Source organism: Anguilla anguilla, chromosome 18, assembly GCF_013347855.1.
Source record: "Anguilla anguilla isolate fAngAng1 chromosome 18, fAngAng1.pri, whole genome shotgun sequence".
NCBI lineage: Eukaryota > Metazoa > Chordata > Actinopteri > Anguilliformes > Anguillidae > Anguilla > Anguilla anguilla.
Window position 1 is genome coordinate 3,825,145 of NC_049218.1, and position 23,119 is coordinate 3,848,263.

General features: G+C 43.1%; 1 protein-coding gene across 1 annotated transcript; it reads right to left on the reverse strand.

Annotated features, from left to right (window-relative positions):
• Positions 1-3,801: 3,801 nt before the first annotated feature.
• LOC118217808 (cGMP-dependent protein kinase 2) lies at positions 3,802-23,049 on the reverse strand. Its single transcript, XM_035399857.1, has 18 exons — positions 22,550-23,049; positions 20,483-20,649; positions 19,635-19,748; positions 18,277-18,382; positions 17,955-18,018; positions 17,699-17,776; positions 17,132-17,226; positions 16,679-16,747; positions 16,032-16,130; positions 15,154-15,304; positions 14,358-14,494; positions 11,865-11,954; positions 9,807-9,948; positions 9,302-9,465; positions 8,174-8,296; positions 7,482-7,544; positions 6,280-6,346; positions 3,802-5,735 (listed from the first exon to the last, which is right to left on the reverse strand). Exons 1-18 carry the CDS (start codon positions 23,044-23,046, stop codon positions 5,640-5,642), a joined length of 2,322 nt encoding a protein of 773 aa, XP_035255748.1. The 5' UTR covers positions 23,047-23,049; the 3' UTR covers positions 3,802-5,639.
• Between the last annotated feature and the right edge of the window lie 70 nt (positions 23,050-23,119).

Consider the following 23,119-nt stretch of genomic DNA (forward strand, 5'->3'; position numbering starts at 1 on the left):
TTCCTACTCTATAACAGCCAAGGATGCATAATAGATGTTTATCAGATGCAGAATGGTAGTGAATTATTTTACATGAATAGCAAAGTAAATTGCATTCAAACAATTAACTGGAAGCACTGCTCTGGTACACCTGCCATAACCTGTCACAACATTGTATTACAGCTTGCAAACAGATATAACAATCATAATATGTGGCGTGAGAATTTATTTTGAAATGTCTCTTGTAAAATTCATTGCAATACTTGCATTATGGTGCTGTTTTTTTACATTTGCCCTGAGCAGTATGACTGTTTACGACAGATGTTGGACAGGTCTTGGCTGTGTTGTATAGGCTGTATTGGGCACAGTTCCAAGTACTGCAAGTTATTTGGAACACATAGGTTATGTAAGCATAAGAACATAAACATAAAACAAAGCCTGCTGCGATTGTCAAAAGTATGTTTCAGGCTAAAACTATCTTGTTTTATTATCATGAGTATCAGTACCCTTCAGTTTCTCAGTCATTATTGTACATTGAAATGCTGGACACACGGAAGAGGACATGTTTGTTTTTTTTTAAAAACCTGCGGTTGTGCCTTTGCTTCACGCGGTCCATAGTCCGAGGGGTCGGTTAGGAGGCTAGCAGAACGCGCTCGCCGCCCCCCCGTCTTCAGCACAATGAGCCCATTAAACATGTCACAGGAGCCCAGCGCCTGCATCTGGAGATAAAAAATGAAAAAAAAAAACGGCCAGGATCTCTGCGCTCCGGGGTTGACATACGGGGGGGGGGGGGGCATTGTTCTGATGGGTGATTTACAGCCGGGCCCCTCAGGACCCGGGTCCAGTTGGGTCGCAGTGCGGCCAGTTTTCTGGACCCGCCTTCGTAACCGCCGGCAGTTGGGAAATCGGGGGAGAAGCGGGAGATGGATGACTTGAGCGGGGGGGGGGGATGGGGGGGTGGACGCTGGCTGGGGGGGGGGGGATAAGGGGCCCAGGTGTGGTGCTTTCCTGATCGTGTGCCAGAGTCTCTCACTTACAGGGCCCCTCCAGGGGGGACGGTGTCACTGAGGACTCGACAGGCGTCTACAGGAAGTGCGCAATCAGTGATTGATTTTTCACAAAGACGGAACGAAATGTGAGAACATTTTTTTCTTCCTCGACCTGTACGTACGCTGAGGTGACCTTAATGTGAACGGGAAGTATGCAGCAAGGAATCATTTTTTTCTTCCCCCCCAAAAAAAACAACAGAACACAATGTGCAAGGAGTTGTTTGCTTTTACTTGTGCAAAATAAGTTCCCCTCTGGACAAAGCTGATCTTGAGACCGCTATTAATTATTGACTGTCATCCCTGTCATTAGTCATATAAATGCGCAGAACTGTTTGTATGGGGAACACACAGAACCGCTGGCATCATTGCGGATGTTAGGCTGGACATTTGAAGTCCGGTTTTTCAAGAAAGCAGTCGAGTGCAGTCGTAGCCCTGAGGCTCCCTGTGGACCTCCAGGAGCGGGGTGTTTTGGTCCTGACCATAGAGTGAGGACTATAGAGCGGGTCCAGAAGTACCATAAAAGAAGAAAAACCATTAGACTCACGTAGGAGACCCTCAGATACGGGCTGGGGTGGCTGCCAGCCGGGTAAAGAAAATGATGAAGAGGAGAGGTGGAAGAAGAGTGCCAGAAGAAGCAGTGACAGGAAAGCAGCGCAGTTTATATTTATGGTTTGCCAGTGTGGATTCAGGGTAGTAAGAATTTAATCTTCTCTTGAACTGCAGTTATAGAACTTTCACCATATGAACAATGCTACATTTTGTGAACTGGTTTTAATCAGTATTTACTCCCATGTATTACCCAGTCAGAATAGAGATACGCCATTCACTCCATCTATTACCCAGTTAGAATGAAGAAGTGCCATTTGCTCCGTGTATTACCCAATCAGAATAAAGATAAGCCATTCACTCTATGTATTACCCAATCAGAATAGACATGCCATTCTCTGTATCTATTACCTATATTAGGGTAGCATAGTGTGAGCCCTCACATGCACCTGCTTGATTCCTCCTAATTTCTGTATACTTGGCTTTGTGTAAAAATCCTGTGTCCCATAGGATTAAAGCAGTCCTTACATTACATTACAGGCATTTAGCAGACGCTCTTATCCAGAGCGACTTACACAACATAGCATTTACATTGCATCCATTTATACAGCTGGATATATAACTGAAGCAATGCAGGTTAAGTACTTTGCCCAAGGGTACAACGGCAGTGTCCTACCCGGGAATCAAACTTGCAACCTTGAGGTTACAAGACCAGTTCCTTACCCATTATACTACCCTGTCACCCAGTCCTCCGTGCAGGGTTATTATCCCTCCCTGCCGGATCCAGACGGATCTTTCCTGTGCTGTTCAGGAAGCCTCTAGTCCCCGTGCGTCCGATGATAAGCCGGGGCAGGCTTTCGTAAGAGGAGCGAGGCTCTGGGATGCCTTCGTCAGCCTTGGCCGGCGGTCACAACTTGGGACGACCGCTTACTGGCAGCCTGGAGCTCGACCTTGACCATGACCTTGAGGTCTGCTTCCTTCCTGTACTCTACCTGGCAGGCTGTTTTTGGGCAGAAGGGGTACCGGGAGCAAACGGTCACAGGAAGTCGGCTGCAGCTACTGCTGAGGCTCAGTGATCACAAAACCTGCAATAGCAGACACTTACTATTCATAAGGGAAATGACATACAGATATTGGTGTGCCATAAATTATTGACTAATAAATATTTTTAAAGCTGCACACAAACATTGTTGGTTTTTTTTTTTTTCAGAATTGCTTTCAGATACCTGTTCCAATTCATTTAATGTAAAAAAATAATTGGCTGTAAGGTTGAATTGATGTATGTAGATTTGCAATAAGTTGATTATATGGGCATTTCATTATGTATTAACGTACATTTAAATGATCTGTTAATCATTAAGAGCGCTCGTTTCCATCGTGAGAGGGCATTCTGTGTTCCTTTCCCTCATCATATTTGCTCTAGAAACGGCATCCCGACTTCAATTCAATGTAAATGTAAATCTTTCAAGTCATATGACAAGCGCTTGGTGGATTCCATTCATTGTTGAAAACGTTTAGGGGGGTAAGAGTATTTAGCTGGAATAACAGCATATCATTATGCACTAGCACCTCCTGCTGGTGAGTTGGGTGCCTGCAAGTCTGCCTGTTAAACTGTGTTAAGAACATGTCTTCCTATGACACTTCTCAGTGTGAACCAAAGTTGTGTGGATTTTTTTTTTTTTTTGCTGTAAAAAGCAGGGTTGGTCAATACCAATGGAATTCATTCTGTTTGCAAAATTGAAAAATGCTCATAATATTCTATGAGGAATTCACAAATTGAATTAGAATTGACTCCAACCCTGGTTAAAAGTATGTATACCGGTTTTCTTTATGTTGTGTGTATATCCCATGAATTACCACAAGAGGGTGTCCTCACTCCATTAAACAGGGGGACTGAGTGACTGTTCTTTAAAGGTAATCTTGTTTATAGGTACATTTCTGCTTGTAACCACATCTAGGAGTGATGTTGAGTAGGAAAATGTAAGTAAAATACATATATACTGTAAAAATATTATACATCAAATGAAAAATAACAAAATTCACATTATTTGAAAGGGGCATATAAAAAATATTTTCTGAAAGTATTCATAAAATACCTTGATACAGAAAATAGTTTACACTCGTATATCAAAATACTTTAAATGTTTATGCTGACATTATTTCTATGACTGTGGGAGTACCACCAGTAGATAAAAGCCAAAAAAAAACGTAATCACCTGGGTCCACTTTAGTAAAAGCTTTGGTTCTTTTATTATAAATACAAAATATTAACAATTAAAGACATGATGTTGATGAACATCTCATATTTACAAAAGCACGGCCTAATGCTACAGTAATTTGGAGAATTTCTCCAGTACCTTAACACTGTATCATAATATTGTTCCTTTCTCATGTAAATTCAGTGTAAACCAATCAGTATAGGCGTTTAAGGGAATTCAATGACAGTTCAAAAGGCCAAGTTGAGATTGTAAGGCCACTGAAAATCTTCCATTGAGATGAGAACGTGCAAGAGCGTTTATTATTAATAAAGTATTATTCAGGATTAGATTCCATGGTCTAGAAGTCCCATTACCCAGATCCCAATCCACTTCCTTATAATTTTGATCATCCGGGGGAATAGGAGAAAAAAGGGTTAGGCTCCAGAAGTGGTTGGTAAGTGGTTTTGATTTGTTTGAATCTGTAACACGTACTGTTTTGGTGCATTGGGGTGAGTGCTGGAGCTCACACGTTGTACATGAGAACACAAGAGAGCATGATAACCTGAGCATGCTATTCAGTCCACCATGGGTTGTCCTTTTTCCTGCAGTCTAGAGAGTACCCAGATAATGATTAGCCGTTCAGTGCATTCCCTACTACATGTAGAAAAGTCCAAAATTGATCTTACTGAAAAGCCTGAAATTTCTATTATGCACATCTAATTAATTATTAAAACTGCTGTACATGGTAGTGGTTTCTGAAGAGCCAAGTGTTCCAGGTCTGGATAAGAAGATCAGTCCGCATAATAAACAGGTAATATGCCAAATTTAAAATCAACCAGAGGTTCAGATTCAGCTTTGAACATAGATTAACAGATATATGACAGCTAGCTTTGATTGTTACAAAAAATAGTCACACTATATTGCTAAACATGAAGCATATGCACATGTACGCCTGCATCCAAGAATAAAATATTCACTGAATTCAAGGAATTATGCCAACAAGGAAATAAAGCCATTGCAATAATATAACATTAAAAAAATATGAACACCAATAAGTGCCAGTGGCGGGTTCTGGGCCACACATATGCTAAAGAAGTCAATGACTTCTGTGCACATATAAATGTGTGCCCATATGTTAAAGAATACAAATGCATTTGAGGAAGAACTCTCTTTTTTGATCTGGATGCAGTTATAGATGCATTTGCGTCAGAGTTACAGAGCTGAGACCATATGAAATGACAAACGACACGGATGCAGAAATGTTCCGATGCTGCTGATGCAGGGCCTGAGATTCAGGGATGCGGTAACTATGCTGCAGTAACTGTGCTGATACAGATTCATGCGGTTACTATGCCGATACAGATTAATGTGGTAACTATGCTGCAGTAACTACGCCGATACAGATTAATGCGGTAACTATGCTGCAGTAACTATGCCGATACAGATTAATGCGGTAACTATGCTGCAGTAACTATGCCGATACAGATTAATGCAGTAACCATGCCGATACAGATTAATACTTACCCTCTGTGTCCTGAGGCTAGGTATTTTGATACAAACATATTGTGTGAAAGCTTTCACTAAGAGGGTCGTCCCTGTCACTGTGGTGCTTGGAGTGATATTCTGTTACCCTGTTCCCCATCACTCCCACTTCTGCTCCGAACGAAAGGTCAGTATCTGCCTTATGAAAAGACGTCTTCTCAAATCCTTGTGTGTTGACCTCCCAGACACAGTTTAGGTCTCTCATTGGCTCATCCATGTTGGTTGATAGTTGTCCTCATCCAATGAGATGTTGCTGAGAGAAGTGCTGGATTGGAAGGTAAAAGCTCCTTCTTGGGGTCGGACTGTATGTGTGTGTCCAGGGGTCTCAGAAGTCCTTATCCCAGCCAGACAGTTCATCTGGGGGTTCCTCTGCTTCAGGGGGGAATATATCAAAATGGCTGTGGTCCAATGGGCCCTTCAGCTAGAAAGAACACCACAGCCGACTTGAAGTTAAAAAGCTAGCTAAATAAGTTATTCATATAATAAAATAAAACATTCCTTGAAATAATACGTGCTCACGTTTAGATTTGATAGTATGAACAGAGGAAAAATAGTTTTTGTAATTATATTAAACTTGATATGGTTTTATGTTTGTATATGTAGTTTCGCTGATAAGATCATTGTTGAAACATAAAGAGATAAAGCAAGCTTATGTAGCTTACTGTCACTGCATAACTGATACGGAAGCTCCTGATGCCCTGTCCCTTCTTAACATGAACATGGCATCTATCGTTACTCATAACAATTAACATTAACTGTCTCATAAACAATTTTTCATATTCATGAATTATGAATGGCATGAACACCGCTAATGAAGCTACCATCAAGTGTCTCTGCACGTAGTTACCCAGTTAATATATCTGTTTAACTGAACTTGAGTTCCACTTATCTTTATGTGATATGGGGTGTTTCTGTTCCAGGAGCTGGGTAAGAAATACTCTCTATGCAGAATGAAAATACTTCACCTCTCTCTTTAGAGGGGATGTCAGCTTCTGGCGTCTCAGTCCTTCCCAGTTGAATCCCTGGAACCACCTAGATAAATGGTAAATGGTAAATGGACTGCATTTATATAGCGCTTTACAATTGATGCCTGTCATTCGCCAGAGCAGTTAGGGGTTAGGTGTCTTGCTCAAGGACACTTCGACACGCCCAGAGCAGGGTTTGAACCGGCAACCCTCCGACTGCCAGACAATCGGTCTTACCTCCTGAGCTATGTCGCCCCATAAGGCAAAGAAAGCATCAGGACCCCGGTCTTTAGCCCTGACCCCAACCCGTCAAAGTGCAACATCCCCCTGTGACCTCAGTCAACCTCCTGAGCGCTATTTAACCACAACTGAGCTGGCTACAAATTAAAAATGGCAAACTGCAAAAACCCTTAACTACTGCGCATGACTGGAAGGAGACAGCACTGTGTGTATTTAGCAATGGACGCTAACACGTGTGCCATTAGTTTAAAAGCAGTGTCTTTAGCGAGAGACAAACAGGGGTGTTGAAAAAAACAGAGCGCTTTCGCGCCGTTAAGTGACCTGAAAGCGGACGACGGGAAGCGTCCTTGTCTCGGAAACATCCGGTTTTTCCACTGTTGTGTCTGCGTATTGTTCGGTGATGAGGACGGTGTGTTTGTAGCCTTCTCTCTGTTTTGTATTCTGCCCATTAAACCCTCTCAACACGTCCTGTCTCATCCCTCCTCTGCCATTTCAATTCAATTTCATTCAGAGGAAACATCACAGCTGCTGTGTTGCGTACAAAGCCCTTTAATACAACCAGTGTGCCATTGTTTCTTAGATTTCAAAACCCACATTAAACTGAACGAAACACCCTATGCACATGGTCAGGAGCTGACCATGAAAACAAAAAAAACATTTCATTTATTTTCACTCAGCAGGCCAGCTAACATTAGGTCATTTACCAATTGATAAATGATTAAAAATGCATATGCCTCCTGTTTTTTTTTTTGTTGCTACAGTTAAGAGTAGCCAAAAGTTCCTTAAATACAGCTGTATAGCAGCTTGTAGTGGGTGTTGGATGTAGGTGTGGACAGAAATCCGTTTCTGGGGATCTATTGATTGGGGGGTCCTCAGTCACAGGCGTGTGCATTTTAGGAGGCCTTGAGGTAAGAGTTTGGGGAGCCATGGCGCTTGGCTGTTTGGGTAATGCGGGACATTACTTGTGCTTCTTGATGTCGATGATCCCGTTCTTCTTGTTCCCCAGCCTCTCTGCTGGGTTGAGCCTGTGTGTGGGAGCAGAGAAACGCGTCAGACACTTTAAACCAGCTCTCAGATCTTATCTGAAAAGGGCCGATGTGGGTGCAGGTGTTTGTTTCAGCCCAGCACTACGACACCTCATTCAACTAATTGACCAATCATGGTCTTCAGTCAAGACCTTGATAAGTAGAATCAGGTGTCACAGTGCGGATAAGAGTGGACACCCCTGCACCACAGCCACATGACATCAGCGTAGGGTGCTGACCAGCCAGCAATTTCTGACAAAACTGGCTGTTTATGTACACTTTTATGTACTCTGTAAATTAAGTTACTGGGGCTAATATGATGCACAAAGCAAGCTGCACAATCCTGGCACAATACATAATAACACACATTAGAATGACACATAAAACCATGTGAAAAAAGCTTGAAATTATTCTGGAATGCAGTCTGTCACCAGCTAACATTGCAGAACCACAGAACCATGGAAATTGAAGGAGCAAGGTTCTGAAAGATGGATAAACAGATACTAAAAGAGAGAGAGAGAGAGAGAGACATGCAGACCTACTTCCTTTTACCTCAGCCAAATTTAGTTAGTCACACAACACTGTTGAGTCATCAAGGAAAACTGAATGGCATTTGTGGAGAAACGCACTTGCACAGTCTTCTGATAAGGTCCTCCGGTCGCTTGCTGATGCGCTTGGGAAAGTCAACTTTCTCAATCCCGTGTAGCACCGTGGTGTAGATTTTAATGGGGTCTGATCCAGAGAAAGGGGGGCTGAGGGGGAAAAAAATGGAAAAGAAAAAACGGTTCAGGTTTTAAATCAGTTTTATCCCCCTGATTTTTTCTCATTTCCTTGCGATTCTAAATGCCCATTCACATTTGGAGGCCCATCTCTCATCTTAGATCTTTCTCAGTTCTGGAGAGTTTAGTAATTTTAACAGTCTACCTGCTGAGTTGTGCAGTCACTGCACTGGATGCGAGGCTGGTGCAGGCAGAACGCAGTACCCTAATCGACCACAGGGGTCACTCTTGTGCAATGAGATGGCGACAGTCCCCCCTCCTTGTGGAACGTTATGACTGATGCGCCATAAACCATCATAATTTTTATGGTGATTGCCACTAAAATTATGGGATCGCACAATGGCAAAATATCTGGAAAGATTTATTTCAGATTATATAATCATCATGGGTCGTTGCTTGATTGGGTTCTCGACCTAAACTGTGAATTCAAAACAGCCAAAACAGACTTAGAAAATATCATGGTGAAAAGAGGCCTAGGTGTTTAATGAGGAGTACATCTATGAATAATTTATTATCAAAACTGCGGAGTTGTGAAACGTGGTCATATAGTCAGCCAGATGGATGCACAGAGAAGACGGTAAAGTCCAGTACTCTTCACCGTCTTCCCTCCACACTTTTCAACCCTGTTACCTTGGCAACCTCCTGTGATCTCAGCTGCATCGGTCGTGAATGGTGTCTTGATGGCTCATTCCAATTGGCTCATTTGGACTGAAGGGCCTGTACAGGCCACTGTCGAGAGCCTCTCTGTCATGCATGCAATTTCAGAGCATTGCCCACGCTGCTCCCTCCGTTGACTTTACACCGCCCTTGAAATTTGCCATAAAAACCGCCGTTGCTTGTTTACATTCTGTTATTGCTACACACAAGAGTCTCTAGCATTAATTCATCATTCGTTCCTGTACTTCCTCACTAGAACGACAATGAAATATCTCATGATTTTAGGACCCGTGTGTCTGTGCTGAGGGGGTGCTTTCCTACCTGCCCGTGAGCAGCTCAAAGATGAGGATCCCCAGGGACCAGCAGTCGGCCCCAAAGTCGTGGCCCTTGTTCATGATCACCTCAGGGGCCACGTACTCGGGCGTGCCGCAGAAGGTCCAGGTTTTCTTCCCCAGGCCGATCTTCTTGGCGAAGCCGAAATCCGCCTGGAAACACAGACCAACACGATCAACTGCTTCCTGATGATGTCACAGTGAGAATTCTCACGGGCTGCCTTAGCAGACCTTATTCGCCTTTACGCACGTAAACCACAAACTCTAGCAAAGGTCTGTTTTACTTAATGGCCTAACATATCTGTGCATTTTGGAAATGACAATTCTTGCAAGTTAAATATTCCGATAGTTGATTGCAATTATCCAGTAATTAAAGATTCATTGGGTTCCCTGATCTGAGAAAACATTGAGAATAAATTAAGTTAAAATTGGATATGAGACATGAATTAAATTCTATGAAAGTCTCCCCCTGCAGTCAGTATCTGCCGTGGTACCATTTTCACGTAGCCGTGACTGTCCAGTAGCAGGTTCTCTGGCTTGAGGTCACGGTACACCACCCCCCGTCCGTGCAGGTAGTCGAAGGCCTCCAGGACACAGCCGATGCAGAACCGAGCGACGGACTCCTCAAAGAAACTCCTGCAAGACACACAGCAGGGCAAATAGGCCGTAAGCTACATCCCTTCCCATACAGCTCACTGTTACGGTCAGCAAAGCCATGCACCCTGGAAGCCCTTATCACAGGGATCCCCCAACCTGACCTTGAAAACTACATGCTCTGGCTGGGTTCTTGTTGAATTTTTAAAATTAATCTGCCTCCTATCTAGCACTAAGAAACCACGTACGGTGAGTTACCTGTGCAGTCAGACACATCCATTCATCAAGTAAGTACTGAACAATCAGGAAAAGTAGCACACATTACAGCGGTTCTAGGTTGGAGATATTTTGGGCATATAGCAGACATTCTTATCCAGAGCAACTTGAATACATTACATTTCTACAGCTGTATATTTTTACTGAGGCAATTCAGGGTGCAAAAAGCAGTGTCCCAAATGGGAATCAAGTCCGCAAGCTTGCTGAGACGGGCCTCAAAAAGGCATCCATCCGTATGCATGCTGTATTTTAACTTAGGTAAATGTTTAAGAACGGGGGTTTTAATTTAAAGACATTTTAGGTAGCAAGCAGGTGAAAAAAGAATTGTGGGAAATTTTGTTCTTACAATGACTCTGTACTGAGGACAGCAGTACTATGGTTAAGCGAAGTGGGCCCAAAGCAATCACCTAATGGGCCGTCTTTGGCTAAATCTGCCGGCACTCCAGCGTCTTGCAATTGGGCACTCCAGTGGTCGGCTAGCGGCCGGACCATTAGCAGGCTATTTTCTGCCTTCGACAGCCTCAATTTGACCCGTCTATTTGTAGCCCTAACTGTAGTGCAGAGTGCAAAAAAGCTGGTTGGGTCGACAGCTGATGGAACAGCCGGTTTCTAATTGGGCCCCACTGCGTGCTTGCTAGCTGGGGTTTGTCATTTTGAGGAAAGCAAGAGAGTGCAGAGAATTAATGCTCTCTATAAAGTGGGGCTATCTGTCAATCAAAACAAAAACAAAAAAAGTCAGTTAATTTTTTAAAATTCATTCAGTTAACACATCAGTTAATTGGTATATTCATCAGATGTTGACCTTTCTCCGTGGTGTTTTTATTCCGGTTGTTCCTAGGAAATTCCTAAGTTAAAAGAGGGCGGCCTTCAGTGTGCAGATACACAGACTGAATTGCTCAGAACGTGGTACAGTTTTAAATCCAAATGGAATATGTGACAAAAGATTTCGTCAGAAGTGGACACTTAATGTGCAGCATACACAGGCAGACGGTGGGTGCTGTGTTGACCAGAAGGGGGCGCTGGTGTGCGATGAGATGCAAATCGAAGACCCGCAGAGATGCAATGCCCAATAACACACCCACTGTGACACTGTTGGCCTCAGCCTGGACACACTGGAATCATGGACCCCATCAACATTCTAGAACAGTGTTTTAATGGAATGTGAGGTACCTAGCAGCCCACACTGTGCTTGACTTCAACTCTCCTATGTTCTTCTAAATCTAAATATTTATTAAGTACTTATATTTAATGTCATTTTCAATCAAGTTTGTCGTTTTCAGTCAAGTTCAGTAAAGTCCTTTTTTCTATCATTCTGACACTGTACTTGTTTAAAAAAAACAGACTTTGTGACAGACCTGGGTCAAATACGTGTTAGTTTTGGATTCAAATACTTTTCTACGCTTTACTGATCTTGTCTAGTATATTGGAACCGATTAAATACTCTCAAAAAGTGCAAACCCCGCCTTCTGGTCATATTGGCAGGCTCAATTACACCAGGCAAGATCAATAGAGCACCGAAAAGTATTTGAATCCAAAACAAATTCTTTTTTTACATATTTGACTCAGGTCTGCTTTGTAATACTCTCGCTGTAACAGAAAGAAATCCATGCCCCCACTGCGTGTGCAGTAGTTTTGAGGTGCAGCGCTTTTTAAATTTATTTAAAAAAGAGACCTACACTCACATGTCCCTGAGCGTGCTCCACAGCTCCCCCCCGAGGCAGGCCTCCAGCAGCATGTACACGTACCGGGCGTCCCGGAACGTCCGGAATAACCTGGAATGGGAGCCGGAACGTCGCGTTACTAACGGGAGCAGAGCAAGACACTGAAGGGATTCCGCACACAAAGAGAGTGAGAGAGAGACAGCAGGGAGTCAAGTGTCAGAAGGGAAAATAAACAATTAAATTAACAATCAAAAAGTAATCCAGTAAAAAAAATTAAAAATAAATAAGCATAAATGGAAAAACAACCCGGCAAATCTAAACCTAAAATTGAAAATGGCGTACTCTCTGGAAAGGTGCCATCATGACGTGAATGCCTGAAAGTAGGCAGAGTCATTGGTGCATATTAGGACTCTGACTTTGTAAGGAATTTAGACTGTGAGTCAAGGGCTACTTTATACAGTAGAGCGTATATATATTTGAAATATAGGCATGCAAGTATTTCCACTTATTATAAAGGCACTGATGCCCTTTAAAAGTGTTGCTCACAGGACTAGATGTTGAGTTTAGCCTCTGTACAGGCTCTTTATTGCCACAGGATGAGCATGCGTTAAGCCTTGCATCCAGCTTATTTAACACCTTGAGCTTACCGACGTAATCGGCTGCAAGCCCAACCTGCACTGCTCGCTTGGAAAAGATCAGTCAAAGCTTTTTGTACATTTGATGTTCTGAGGCACTTTAAATAAGGTGACTCTTAAAACAATTTCTGTTGTGGCTCTCAGTTCCTTTGGGCAAGTTTGAGCCAGCTGGTGCCCCCTGGAATGCTTTCGATATATATGAGAGAGAGAGAGAGAGAGAGAGAGAGAGGTTGGGATGGGAGTACTCTTTGCCCCTGAGAGCCTTAGGAGTAGCTGTGGGGCGCTCTTTGTCCTCGAATGTCACCTGTCAGATAAATCACGGATGTGAGAGTGTGACATCACCGCCTTCTAAACTGCCTAGCAACACCCGTCTGGTTAGGAAGACGCATGAAAAGGAACCCCTTGGGTAAGGGAGAAGTAATTCCTACTTTGTGGTGAATGCCCTTTCTCAGTGCTTGACGTTGTGTCAACATCACTGTGAAATTGTAGCCGAAATGTATAACCCATTTCCCTTCCGGAATGATACAGATGGTGAAAGTGCCCTGTTTACTGGGTAAAAAGAAAAAATACCAAAATTGTGTGCTAACTACTTCCCCGGTGGATTGTCAGGTCCTTACATGGCATGCTTGGGTGGGCAAGGGCCCTAGCGCCCAAGTCAACCACATGCGGAATACTGCAGCTCTGCTTCAGTTAGAATGAGCCTATGGGAACACACATCTGTCTGTTACTATGCCAACAAGTAGTCAATTAGAGAGCTCGCAGCTTGGGGAGGTATCTTTGTTGATCCGTCCCGTAGCATTTCTATGTAGCAAAATCTGACACAGATCACCAAACATGTGCTATGCGTATGTTATTTCTTCTGTGAACAATATTTAATCTAGTAACTTGCCACATAATTAAGAACAGTTATAAACCCATTGTGGGAGGTAAGGAGAAAAAGAAAACGTAAAGACGGCTAAAACTATCCACTACAAATACTGTAAGGTATTGAATGTGCTACCTGCGTACACATCACTCACCAGAACATGGTCTCCGCACCTCTATCAATAGTAGCTGCCGCTTAGCAAGCTGTGGGACACAGTCTTGTCATGGCGGCTGTAAATATGAGCCTAAAACAGAGTGCCAGACCAAGAGCAATGCCCGATGCAGCAATAGACATGAGGATAAGGACTGTTATTTCTGGTGTGAATAAAACTGAATGTTACTCTGCCAAGGACTGATTCATTAGCGTATTTTCAAAAGGGAAACTGAAAGGGATGCAAAGTGTTCAGCTACGTCCGTCACCTCAATTCGCTCCGCCATTGTGCGAAACAGTTGGAGGTCACTCTTTTCGACAATGTATTATTCATTTGTTCCAACGTTACAATAAATATCAATTTTCATAATAACCACATGATGACATCCTCATCACAGCCTCAGCAATCCACAGTTGAGTCCTCCTTGCCTCAAATGCTCTTTTGTGCATTGTATGGATATTAATGAAAACGCGTTCATTCGACAATGCACAATACATAAATTATTTGTACCATTTTATATAACAGCGTATTCATACAAATCAACACTTAGTCTTCACAAAGGTGAAGTTTATCGTATACCCACCCCACCCCATCAATACCTAATGAGGACCTTCTCTAAAAAACATTTACCAAGGTGCTGAATGTGATTCAGTTGAATTAACCACAAAAATCTACTTTCACTCTTTAAAATTTTTTTTCTGATTTATCATTCACTCTCACTCCTTAATATTGACTTTAAAATGGAGGATACAGGACTTAGTCATTTGCAGATTCAGCTTGGCAAGGTCAATCCTGATTGCTTCACTAAATATCCAGGGACATACAGTAAGAGAAAATATGCACAGCTGATAAACCGGTCTGACCTGATGATGAAGTGCGAATTAGTCTGCTGCAGGATGTTCTTCTCAGAGTAGATGTGCTCCTGCTGTCTGGTCTCCACTATGTGCTTCTTCTTGATGCACTTCAAGGCAAATGTCGTGTCCTCGTCCTTCAGTTTCACCTAAAGGTGAAATGGGAACTTTGATAAGTAACAGGCACTTTCCCAAAGTCTGCCTCTTTGTCCTCTGGCATATTACATAAAATTTCACGTAGCGCTACTTTCCGAAATCTTTTACATTTTATGTCCAAAAAGTAGTTTACCTTTCAGTTGTCATGTATAAGTACATCTATTGAGAAGCCGAGGATATTTCTGTGCAAGAACTCCGTACTATTTTAAGTATTTGAATATAAACCTCTGGGAAAGTGAAATTACAAGTTTGTTACCCAAGAAAACACTTTCCTGGAAGATCACAGAAACAGCCCTGAAAAGACGTATTTGTAAATGATGGGCAATATCGAAAATTATATCTGGGTTTAAATTTTTAGTTTGTCCACTACCCAAGTTGTGTGTCTTCAGACATTTAAAAAAAAAAAATTCAGCTTTATTTGGCAGGACAGTGTAGAGAGACAGGAAGAACAGGGGAAAGAGAGAGGGAGAGACGCATGACAAAGGTCGCGTTGCCTGATTCAAACTGCCGATGTCGCGGCTCGTAATGAGCATGTGGACAGTGCTCTACAGGCTACGCCACGAGACACCTGTCTTCAGACATTTAACCAAACCACAAAAAAAGCATTTCTTTAAGAACACGTGCGGTAGCAGAGCACAAGGGACAAGCTCACCAGCTCCACCCGGCCAAAGCCTCCCATGCCCAGGGTGGCCACCACCTGCAGCTCCTGGAACGGCGAGCCGGCCGGCAGGTGGCATACCTTCTCCCGCAGCCTGTGGAGCTCCCGGCCCTCAGGAGAGGTGTCCACCTGCGGGGACTGGGGCCTGTTAACACAACCCAGCAAAAAAAAATGCAGTGTCACTTAGGGTCGGTCAACGTATCATTCATTAACTTTACATTTACATCACATTACAGGCATTTAGCAGACGCTCTTATCCAGAGCGACTTACGCAACTTTTACATTGCATCCATTTATACAGCTGGATATAAACTGAAGCAATGCAGGTTAAGTACCTTTCTCAAGGGTTCAATTTCCTACCCGGGAATCGAACCTGTGACCTTCAGGTTACAAGACCAGCTCCTTACCCATTATACTACCCTGCTGCCCACAAAGCTTTAAGTCTTTTAGTCTCAGGCTGGATAATAGATGTAGCCCTGTTGCATTTGTATTATTACTGAATGTTAGCAAGTCCGTCTAATATACTTAGGGCTTACTGGTCATAACAAACCTTTGTTGGGATAGTGTTGGGGAGCAACGGCCAATAATTCAAAACAAAGAATATAAGAAAACCTTTTATTTTCATTCATAACAACTATGTCCTCAAGTCCCTGTGTATTTGTACAAGGCACAAATTTCACAGGAGACTTAAGTTATGATCTACGGCCAAACAGACAGGATGTGCGCAGTGCGCCGTGTGCACTTGATAATATTTTGCCACGGAATGACGAAGCCCGTCACCGTGGGGATCTAGAACGTTCCGCCTCCGAGGGGATCTAGAACGTTCCGCCTCCGTGGGGATCTAGAACGTTCCGCCTCCGAGCCGCACTCACATGGCGTTCCTCTGCTCGTCGCCGCGGGAGAGCTGCTCCACGTACTCCCTCAGGTAGGCCTGCAGCTCCTCGTACGTCCCCACCATCTGGTTGAAGTTGCTGCAAAAAAAAAAAAAAAAATAGCCCATCACGTGTGAAACTATTACAAATTACAGGCATTTAGGAGACGCTCTTATCCAGAGCGACTTACACAACATTTTACGTAGCATTTTACATTGTGTCCATTTATACAGCTGGATATATAACTGAAGCAATGCAGGTTATGTACCTTTCTCAAGGGTACAACGGCAGTGTCCAACCTGGGAATTGAACCTGCGAACTTTAGGTTACAAGACCAACTCCTTACCCATTACTGGTACTACACTGCCACCTAACTAAGAATGCCTTGGTCCTAAAATAGAAACTTCTCTCCAGCTCCGTTATTCAAAAATAAACAAAATAGTGATTTTTTTCCCCTTAATTCTGAGACCGCAACTGTGGATTATTTATATTGCTTTTGTAATTATTAACATATGTACCTTTGGGGGGAAAAATTGACATTGTGAAAGTCCTTTTACTGACATTGTGCATAGGTTGATTTGGGGCTACGTTCAGTGTTGAGAGTCGTGCCAAGGCACACATTGCAGGAAGGTGACAGAAGCACTCACTCTCTGTCCACCACTAGGCACTGTGTGTCGTTCTCCTTGGAGATGATGTTTGCCGAGCGGACATCCTCGCTGCAAAGCAGAATTGTAATCCCAAAGTCACATTTACATAAATAAATAGCAGGCTTGGCCATCCGCTGGTATGCCAACTGTGGGTGGTAATGTGGCCAAGTTGCTAAGGAGCTGCACTGTATGGCCCTAAAAATCCATCTGCCTACACGGTTAAGGGATAAGAGCCTCTGACGTTCTATAGTAAACATATTACACAGTACGTTAAGTCTCACTGGTGTATCTACCATTGCAGTAAGACTGTGGTCTAAAACGATGTTTCTTTTTTACATCGTAAACAGGACACATTTGCACTCTTGCTATTAACTTTATATACCTCTCCGCCATTGGTGCAGAAACAGAATCAGTCGTTAGCTGTGACTTCCCATAAGGCTGAAGTTACAGTACCTGATGAGCGCTTTCTCCCCAAAGTAGTCCCCTACGCCCAGAGTCTTTATCTCCTGAGGCTCCAGGCAGCCCTCTGTGGTTTGCGTGACAGACACCTGCCAAAAGAACCGAGACCAGGTTTTATAACTCGCAGGTAGCAGGAACAAATCCCAGCTGTGGCTCTACTATTGTACCTTTTTTATAAAAAACATCTGAGGAGACTGCGTTAGTAAACCCTGCTGTTTCTCACTGCACAAAGGTGTCCGTTAAACCAAGGAGAAATATCATTTAATTACATTCCCTCAAGCAAATTTCTATGGCATTTTTACTGAAGGGAACTATTTTGTTGGGTGTAACAAGGGGAGCCTAATGTGCGTGGTGGTGGTGGTGGGGGGGGGGGGGGGTGGGGGGGGGGGGTAGTTAGGACAATTCCAAGGCCCCTGACTGACAAGGGACCTCAAAAATATTACAACATAGGATTTTCTGGGGTGGTGGGGCCCAATGTGGTGCCCCTGGATGCATAAGTGGCCAAAAATCAGTCTGGTAAGGGCAACTGATTTGTGCTTTTGTTGTGCCCTGTTGCCTTACCTGTCCTTTGGCTATAATGAAGAATGTGTTCCCTTCTTCTCCCTCGCGGATGATGTATTCCCCTTCATCAAAGTAGTCCTGACAGTAATGTATGGTAATCATTATCATGCAGTATACACATGTGCTCACAGTCGTGCACACACACACACGCACACACATTGATTTTCTCAAGACCAAAAAGAGTGAATAATTTTATTGAATTTTTTTTTTTTTTAAGTCAATCATTATATATTTTCTTAGATGAAAAAACACTTACCACTTCCAGACAGTCAACAATCTTTGCAAGCTTCTCCTCTGGCAAGTCTTTTAGTAGAGATACACTATAGGATTGGGCAACAGAAAATAGCAATTTATTACATAGTCACTCTAGATAAAGAAATATATTCAGAAAAAGAATGAAAAAGCATGCTTAAAAGGCATCAAGCATTGTACTGCAAGAAACCAAGGAATGTATTTTGTACCAATATACTATAAATCAGCGTTGTAAAGGCTTTTGATTTGATATGTGCTTAATAATCTCAAACAAACATGGCGACCACTCTCCCTGGTACAGAATAAGTATCTCTGGTTGGATTTACCTGCGCAGGAAGCTGAAGTATTCTTCATTTCGGGCCTGTGTGGACCTCATCATGATGCTCTGAAACATCTGTCGGTCCAGGGCCCAGATGTGGGACTGGTAAACGGCTGTCAAGAGAGTTCAGCATGCCAAAGACCTCATACACCACCAACTCTGCAGTACATGCAGTACATAGTAACACAGCACGATACATGATATACAATTAAACCATAAACCTGCCCAGGGACTACAGATGAAAATCTGGCACATTTACATGGTGCATCTAAGTTCTCATGTTCATTAATGTGCACTGTCCCTTTCTTAAATAAAATAAACCTTAAACCTTAATATGCTTTAACCGCATCCTAGGGGAAAAAAAATTCTGGATTTCTGATGTTTTTTTATTTTATTTTTATTCTACTTTAAATCATTTCGGAGAAATATAGAAACCAAAGAATGGCCTCTCAATATCCCCTGTTCATAAAATATTTTGGACACATGAAATATTAAGCTTTTGCCACATCATTTCTTTGTACATAATGTAGAATTTCTATATTGTTTTCCCAGTACCTTGATTCAATATTTGAACATAGCTGATGCACCATACAAACACAAACTGAAAATATTAATAGCAAAATGGAAATGACTCTGAAGACAATTCAGTGCATCAAAACTATATTCACCAACTGTGCTTATAGATGAAGGGAAAAAAGCAGTTTTAAAATATGGTTTAATTCTAAGCAAAGCATATGCAGGTATGGACTGAACACTCTTGAGATAAACTTCTCTGCTCACTGTACTTTGAAATGTAAATTGTAGTATTCATTAGTGGGTCTTCAAATATCCATATGACTGCTTTGATGAGCTGTGTGCTTGTGTTTCACACATGGATAAGCCACAAAAATCAAATGCCTCAATTCCCCTACACAGAATACACAACACGGGGGATTGCTTGCTTATGAATTCTCGCAGACAGACAGGCCACAGCTTGAGTTTAACCCTTAGTGTTTTAAGAGAAAACAACAGATCTGTTCTTCCAGGCATTCTATGGTGATAGGAAGAAGGCAAAACACTTGCTGCACATTTGCATGTATTCCTGTACCGGACACACGTTAAAACCAATGTACACAGCCATTATCACAAACAACACTGAGAGCAAATGCCCTTTAAATATTCCTGTCAGTTAGCAGGAAATGTAGGCCATGATTTGTGGACTGAATTGGTGAAATACCCCAAAAAATCAAGACACTTTAGCCCTCCAGGACTGCAGTCTCCTGCACTTATGTAGTTGTGTCAATGGGGGGGGGGGGATTATGTTACATTTAAAAACTATGGTATTTTTACTCAACCCCTAATGGGTGCATTGCAGGTCCCTCTCACCTTTGACTGAGGCGGTCCTCTTGCAGTTGTACAGTATGGCCAACTCCCCAAATGCTGTCCCCGTACGCATCTGCCCAAGTAACTTGCCATTCTGTATGACTTCCAGCAAGCCATCTACAGCATGACACAGCGATGTCCGTCAGGAATTCAACAGCACAAAGCATACAGTGACTTATATTATAAATCATACAATACAGGCCTTTAACAGTAACTTAGCAAGAGTAAACAATAACTGTAACAGTAAAATAGTAGTGAGAGCAATAGCAAATATCAGTAATATTAAACAGTAATAGAAGCAGAAACAGTAAACATGCTAACCATGGCAGAATCGTTGTCTAAGTGCATTTTTTTCTAATTAAATATTCACCAGCTCCCTGCCATTTGGTGCTGCTGCATTATACTGATCTGTCTTTTCTGAGGAATGCAGACGATATATCAGAAATGTGAAAGGCTAAAGAAGCCTTTTGAAAGTTAAAACCATCAAAAGTTGTATTTTATTAAATTGAGCATTCGTATACTGTGGTAAACATAGCGCAAAATGGCAGCTACTTCACCGTTTTAATGCACAGTGTGAACATAGTGTGTGAGGGCTTTTTTTTTTTCCTTCTTTTAAATACACGGTGTCCACCTTCCAGCAAGCAAAGCACCTATAGGACTGCTGTCAGAAACAGCAGTTGCCACGACAGCTGGTGGACCAACGGTCTAATAGGTGGTTGCTGGCTAGCACCACACCGACCCCAAGCACCATTGCATTTTGCAGTTTATAAGCGCAGGCATGGAGAGAGAGAAAGAGAGAGAGAGCGAGAGAGAAAGCGGTGTGAGAGAAGAATAAGAGCTCTATATATGACCTGCCAGCACGTAGAGGTGGTTCCCCGGCTCCCCTTCCTGGATGACCAGCTGGTCCTCGGTGTAGATCTTCTCGTACATGCAGTCCACCATCTCCCGCATGTGCTGGGGCTCCAGCTTCTTCAGGAAGTCGTTGTTCATGATGGCATCGTTGATCAGCTTTTTGGTGCTGGTAGTAGCAGGGGAGAGAGGAGAAGGAAAAGAACCACAATTTGTCAGTCCATGACTGTACAAAATGAGACACGCCTGCCCAAAACAGAATAGGAGAGACGCATGAGCATCCTGAATTTGCTTTCTGACATTTACTGCATAATGTGTATTCTGTAAATAAATCAACTTCTCATAATCAAGAGAATGCTGTACACTGGAGTTTGTGATGGGTTTGTTACTGAAGTGATCTAGCAGCTTTAGGTGTTCACCTTTGAAAGACCCCATTTCCCAATACCCCATTTTGTTATGCTTTGAAAACACTGTGTAGTGTCAAAGTTGGGAAAATAATGGAAACCATTGCTGTTTCAAAATTCATCTTTCTCCTGGGAAATCCAAATACATCTTCAAGAATTGCCCGATTAAACTGCCATTTTGTGAAAATGAAATTGTTGCAATTGCGTTTCCCTGCTTTCACATTCCTTGTGGTAATGGACGCTTAAAATATGCATAAAACATATGCACAAATACAGTATTGGGGGGGGGGGGGGGTGGTGCTAGTTTTTACAAGCTTGCCTATACAGTGCTGCGCGCAGTTAAAACTGATGAGCTCGTATGAAACTGAGACCGCCATCTTTAAGGTGGCTTGTTTTTACGCGGCGGTTCGCGGTGGAACAGGAGGCTTCTCATTTGCACATCTGAAAGAATGGGGAGAGATCCGCGAAGCTGCCACTTGTGAATGCATTAGTCTATAAGAGTAGCGGCAGGGCAGCGAATGCCTTGTTAATTAAAGCTGTAATTATCTACCCTATGCATATACATGGGACTGGCTTTTGTCGTCCCCTTCTACCTTTTCATTTCTCCGGGTGTATTATGTTAATATGAGCTTTTAATTCTTCTTCTGGTTGCTGCCACTACAAAGGCTTGCTGGGACCTTCTTTTTTTTTTACCCAGAAAAGGCAGTCACCCCAGTTACCCCAGTTACCCCAGCAGAAAGTTACTGTTGTAAAAGGGAAAAACCCCAAACAACATATCTACTCTGTGGGCATACCACTTAAAGAATGGAATATGCATATGCATATAGTTTTGAGGTGCAGACCACCACAGGGAACATACGTTTAAACAGAACCACCATAGCAAAAAAAAAAAAAAAACAGAAACCACCATTTTCAAAAAATTCATTTTTTCCCGCATTTTTTGTTATTTGCTGAACTCCTTGTTTGTAAATGCAATGGATCAATACTATGACATTGCTGACTTTGTGGCTCAAAAATATGTCTTCCCTTAGTGTGTGCCATTGGCATATTTGTCATATTGAATACATGAGCTTCAGAATACAGTTACGTCAAACAGCAAGTACAGATTAAAGAATGTGGTTTAAATTGTTGCTCATAATGACTGTCAACAGGTGGACTCTCCCTTTAAAATAAGTCTGCACACACTTATTAACCCCTAAAATATACATTTGACACATTGCGAACCCTGATTCAGCCTTGTGGGCAAAAATGTTGTTTTTTTTCCACACATGAATTAAACTAATTAACTTTTGGGGTGAATAATTGTGCTGCCTTATTTTAACTTCTTCGATTGTCCTGAGCAGAAAATAATTTTGTCAATATATGGCGACACTTCACAGTACGTGGCCAAATATAGCATGAGTAATGTAATGGTTTTTTTCTTTGAGGGGGGTTGGGGGGGGGGGTCCTGTCTTTAGTGTCATTTTGTTATACAGTGGACCTACACAGGGTTGAAGTTAGTGAGGTCCAAAGACGCATTTTACAAATCATTGCCACTTTATATATTGCAATGCATGTTATTTTAAATACATATCAATATATGTTTGATTTTTATATGCATGAAAAACAAATCCATATGTTTCCGATATATCATACAGGTGATTTCCGTTAGCCACGCCCCCTCACCTGGAGTCCTTGCGGACGCGCGCCCGCTCGAAGGACAGGTGCTGGGCCTTGAACCCGCCGCAGTAGCGGGCGGAGGTGGGCTCGGCGGACACGCCCTCCTTGGCCTTGAGCCGGCGGTGCACCTCCACGGCCACGCGGTGGAAGCGGCTGGGGCCCTGGTTGATGACGCTCAGCAGCCGGCGGCTGGGCCGCAGCGGGGCCGGCGGCGACCGGCCCAGGCTGTTGTAGCCGATGGCGTCCTGGAGCTTGTCGATCTGCGACACCTTGGCGGCGAGCTCCTTCCGCAGGGCGCGCAGCTCCTGCTCCCGCGCCCGCAGCTGCTCCTCCCGCTGGCTCAGCTCATCCTCCAGGCGCGCCACGCGAGCTTTCAGGGGCTCCGCTGCCGCCTCTGCCTCCCAGGCCGCCGGTTCCTTCAGGCTGGAGGCCATGCAGCTCTCCTCCAGTCGCGGGGTTTTGATCGAACCGTTGCCCATGGCGCGCCGTTGGCTGGACACCATAGGAAAGCCCTTTAAAAAATAAAAGGCACATCGTTAAAAAGGCATGTTATGTACTACAGGTATCAAGCAGTAC

Excerpts from the sequence above, each read along its gene's own strand:
- LOC118217808 (XM_035399857.1), bottom strand. The coding sequence starts at position 23,046 with ATGGTGTCCAGCCAACGGCGCGCCATGGGCAACGGTTCGATCAAAACC. Across the intron at positions 18,383-19,634 it reads GAGGACCGCCTCAGTCAAAG|CCGTTTACCAGTCCCACATC; the intron begins GTGAGAGGGACC and ends CTCTCTTGACAG. Across the intron at positions 7,545-8,173 it reads CTTATCAGAAGACTGTGCAA|GCTCAACCCAGCAGAGAGGC; the intron begins GTGCGTTTCTCC and ends TCCCACACACAG.